This window comes from Orbicella franksi, chromosome 14, assembly GCF_964199315.1.
Source record: "Orbicella franksi chromosome 14, jaOrbFran1.1, whole genome shotgun sequence".
Taxonomy (NCBI): domain Eukaryota; kingdom Metazoa; phylum Cnidaria; class Anthozoa; order Scleractinia; family Merulinidae; genus Orbicella; species Orbicella franksi.
This window is the reverse complement of record NC_138158.1, coordinates 14,617,294-14,621,720: the sequence shown is the minus strand read 5'-3', so window position 1 is coordinate 14,621,720 and position 4,427 is coordinate 14,617,294. Positions and strand designations below refer to the sequence as shown.

Below are 4,427 nucleotides of genomic sequence, written 5' to 3'. Positions count from 1 at the left end.
GCTAGGCTTGTTGTTTTACGTGCTGGTATTTCTTCGAAGAAAAAATGAAAGGTTTAATAGATTCTTAATTGTACTTCCATGCCCCACAACCGAACGAACAAATTTACTTGTCTACTCACCAAGGCTGTTAGAAACGATTTTTATCTGCGGCGTTGATTCGCTGAGATGGTAATGGCTATAATTAAGCAGGAATCTCTCAAAGATAACTGCCATACTTAAGAGAGATTCCCTTCGCGTTTGTTTTTCAGCATCCTTGATATCTATGTTTTTATACAGCTCGGTGATGTTTGTAAACAAGCTGACAGCCTCCTGAAAAGAGTAGTAATATTGTATATTTCATATAAGAAATCAGTCCAACCGCAGTCATTAAATAAATGAATTCAGTAATCAATTTTAGTCAATATAAGTCAGTAAATTAACGAAAAGAATAGATACCTGAAAGGAAGAGTTTTGCAAGACATCTAATTTGTCCAGTGCAGAAATGAATTTTTTCTCCTGAGTGAAGAAGAGATAAATCAAGTTTATGATCTTCTGTCTGAGTTGATGTATGTTCAAAGATAAAAAAGGGCGTGGACGGGTTGAGTAACCAACAGTCCAGGTTAAAATTTAAAGCTGAGCTCAATCCTTACCAATGCTGCTGCTGTTGTTGTTGTCTTTAATGTTGTTGAAGTTATTGATGTTGTTGCCGTTATTGCCGTTGTTGCTGTTGTTGATGCAGTTTTTATTGCTGCTTTTTTTGCTGTTGTTGTTGTTGCCGCTGCAGATGTTGTTATTGATGTTGTTGCAGATGTTGTTGTTGTTGTTGTTGTTGCAGTTGTTGCTGCTGTTGTTGTTGCAGTTGTTGCTGTTGCTGCTGTACTTGCAATTGTTGCTGTGCTTGCAGTTGCTACTGCTGCTGTTTCTAATGTTGTTGCTGCTGATGTTGTTGTTGTTGTTGCTTTTGAGTTGCAACTTTTTGTGTTGTTCTTGTTGTTGTTGCTGCTGTTACTGCTGTTGAAGTTGTTGTTGTCGCTGCTGCAGTTGCTGTTGCAGATGTTGCTGTTGCTACTGTTGTTGATGTTGCTGTTGTCTTTGCTGCTTTTGTTGCTGTTGTCTTTGCTGCTTTTTGTTGTCGTTGTTGGTGATAGTATTGCTGTTTGTACTGTTGTAACTGCCGTGGGAATAATAATGTCACATTACTGCTCTGTTAGTGTGTTACGTAATGACTAACTACTAAAGCGAAGACAAGCAGAAACAGTCAAGAGTCGCCTCCTTATTTAGGTATGAACTTTAATTCGGTCGGCAGGAGGTACCGGCAAACAAAAAATCAGTCAAATTCATCGATCCTTGACGATTTTGCAAAACCCAGACTTAAAGCAGTGAGCCCCATCAATAATAAAATCGTGAAATCATCAAAGCGCTTATCATGTTCTGTAACTTATTTCTAAAATTGATATATTTAAAAAGGTTCCTGCAATTCATTAACAACAAAAAGTCAGAAAAATAGGTGCTTTTCGTTTCTTCCTTTAATTAGTTGTTCGCTGTTTAGTTGCGGGGGAGAAACCGTGGCTTTGTTTGCGATCTCTTATTACCGGAAGGTCGCGAAATCCGCTCCTATTTCTTCAATTCCTAACTTCAAGGTTAACAAAGCAGTGGCAAAGAAACTTCGCGACTTTATGCAGAGCATTTAAATGTGTTTTATTTATGCTTGAGATAAAGTTCCAAAGGACAAGAGCAATTAACTCCTCCCCACTCCTAGCCTCCTACGCAGACGCCCTTTAGGCTCGTCACGCAATCTTTCTCCCCAAACGAACGTCTGCTGAAGCTAAGGGCACATTCCTTTCCCTTTGTTTGCTCGCGTCCCGATCATGGCTGCGGACTTTGGACCCAGAGAAGTTCGCAAGAGACCTCAATGGATACCAACCTGACCTTTGAAGGGTTATGTGGACATTAAATCCATCGATTTAAATACCTTATCGGTAAGAAGCTGTAGAGTGTTAAGTGAAGAAAATGATGGATATGTTCTTACGCGGACATTCGTTTGCATGGTTGGTTTCTATTAAACCCTAGCTCAAATGCTGGCAGCCTGCGAGAAGTCTGCTTGCAACTTGAGAAATGATCGCAAAACGCTAAAAATACTAGCGTGTCCTTTCATCGAGTGTGTGAGACATGTATGGTATCCTGTTTAAATCCCCTTCCAGAAACTATAGTTTATTTGGGCGCCAAAAAGATTCAGTGTTCGAAAATCTAGGAAAGCGTACTGGATTGACGTACGTGACAGCGCAACAGTTCGCGTTGTACTTCTCGCCGCAAGGGATCCTGTTCAGTTTACTATTAGCTTCCTATTACATAATGAGCCTCCGCCGATTGGCTCAAAAGCAATTTCCACGCAATTGGGTGACGAGCCCAAAGAGCGTCTGCGTAGGGAGCTACCCTCAGCCCCGTCGGGCTCCTTATTTAGATTCCGCACTGATTAAGCAATCTTTTAAAATGAATGCAGCTTACAAGCATCAGCATTGCCGCAAAGCCGATAACTGCAATTAGGCATCCACTGTAACTCATACACGTAATAACCGCTACAGTTCTTGACTTTAATGATGTTTCTCCAAGCACAGCAGTTTTTAGGTCCGCTGAAGCAGACTTTGCGTGTCACCACACCTTCGGCGACTGTCGGCTGAGTACCATTTAACCAGCCTAGATGCCAGCTGGTACGGCCGCGGCAGCGCCCCATAAGAACAAGTTTGTCCTGCATCTGATCTCCAGCAGCTTCCTCAAAACGGTACCAACCAGTTACCAGGTTCTCACTGCATTTCATATAGGCCAAGGGAGACGATGTATTTCCTTGGGTTCTGTTTGCTTCACTAAAGACTGAGTAATTTTTACAACCATCCACTTAAATTAGAAACATAAAACGTTTGTTTTAGTGTCATTATATTAAATATTTATACAAAAGCAAACAATGGTCAAATACTTGTGAAATGTTCGTGGCTAGTCTGACGCGGCGTTTCGTCTCGGCCAAGAGACTCTTCAGAGACCTTTAGAATTCAAAGGCAAACTCGTTGAGCATCACGCCCAAAGTCCCGTTCGCAAATTCTTGATGTTGACAGTTTGGCCCTCTATCGCAGAAGGATTCCCAACCGTTGCGAACAGGACTTTGGGCGTGATGCTCAACGAGTTTGCCTTTGAATTCTAAAGGTCTCTGAAGAGTCTCTTGGCCGAGACGAAACGCCGCGTCAGACTAGCCACGAACATTTCACAAGTATATTAAATATTTTAGCCATATTATGAGTTTCACTATCAAATCTTTTAGAGTTTTAGAAAATATTTTAACCCTATTATTGAAATTAAATGTCACGTAAGGGCTACTTTTTCGCTCAAATATAGAAGTAAATAACCGATTCGAGCTTACCATGCTCTTGTCGCAATGATTGGCTAATTTAACCCACAGTAAAGACATAGTAAGGTCATTTAGGTGAAATCGTAGAGGTTAAGCTTGTCTAAATTAGTGCCGCGAATCAAATGATCAGTTTAAGCTCTAACTAAGCTTTGTTTAGCTCGTTCGACTCTTTTGCAGCGACTTAAACGGCTTGAACAGGCATGGCATGGCCTCTTTTAAGGGTACACGAGGCATGATAGCGCTCTCACTACCACATGGTCTTATTTATGTACAGTATCTGTCCGATTTTCCAAAAATATGCCCGCTATTTTAGTGGAAAGTCTTAACACGGTTTTCATAAATCCAGCCATATATTCGCACAGGAAGTCCCAAATGACCAGGAAATACCATGATCTGACTCCAGATGCTTTAGAAAGATCGACAGTAAGTAGAAACGCTCATTTTTCGGCCATTCTGGGTCATCCAGTCTTAATCCGTTGAAATGTACTGTGGATTTATCAAAACAGTGTTGATGAAATCAAGCGGTTTTATTTATTTACTTATTTATTTTAACTATTTAGTTGTCATTATTATTATTATTATTTTGCTTTCCTTAAGGCAGCAACTTGTAAATCCTACCTGCATAAAATAGAGAGAATTCCTTGCTGCATGTTTCATTTATTTATCTATTTTTTTTTTTTTTCATTATTTTTCGCTACCCCCCCCCCCCCCGCGCCCCTTTCAAGTGTAGCCTAGTACGAGTGTAGCCCAGATCAGGCTACACCCGTCTGAATCTCAGTTCGCGCGGTGAAGGAGCCAACCGATCAGCGTTCTATAACTGCTGTCTAAAGGAAGTCTGCCGGAGCACATCATTAAGTCCAATGACGGTGCCAGTCTAACGATTTGCTAGCAAGCGTCGTCCATTATCGTACATGAAAGGGCCCTGAGATGCACTAAAACAGGACGTCATTTAGCCCCGTAACAGTAGGTCGTTGTTTGCACTGTGGCGATAATGTTGTGCTTGCTTTAGACAGCAACGAGTTTTAGCCACATCAATTTAGGGCTTAGACGT

At 41.1% G+C, this 4,427-nt stretch overlaps 1 protein-coding gene across 1 annotated transcript; it reads right to left on the bottom strand.

The window, feature by feature from the left end:
• Positions 1–191: 191 nt before the first annotated feature.
• On the bottom strand, positions 192–3,290 carry LOC145467422 (uncharacterized). The gene is made up of 2 exons (XM_081450979.1): positions 2,485–3,290; positions 192–1,150 (listed from the first exon to the last, which is right to left on the bottom strand). Exons 1-2 carry the CDS (start codon positions 2,792–2,794, stop codon positions 600–602), a joined length of 861 nt encoding a protein of 286 aa, XP_081307105.1. The 5' UTR covers positions 2,795–3,290; the 3' UTR covers positions 192–599.
• Positions 3,291–4,427: the final 1,137 nt, after the last annotated feature.

Bases quoted from the DNA above. Each gene is read 5' to 3' on its own strand.
- LOC145467422 (XM_081450979.1), bottom strand. From the start codon at position 2,794: ATGAAATGCAGTGAGAACCTGGTAACTGGTTGGTACCGTTTTGAGGAA. The intron at 1,151-2,484 runs GTAAGCTGCATT...TTCCCACGGCAG, and splicing joins TTGCGGCAATGCTGATGCTT to TTACAACAGTACAAACAGCA.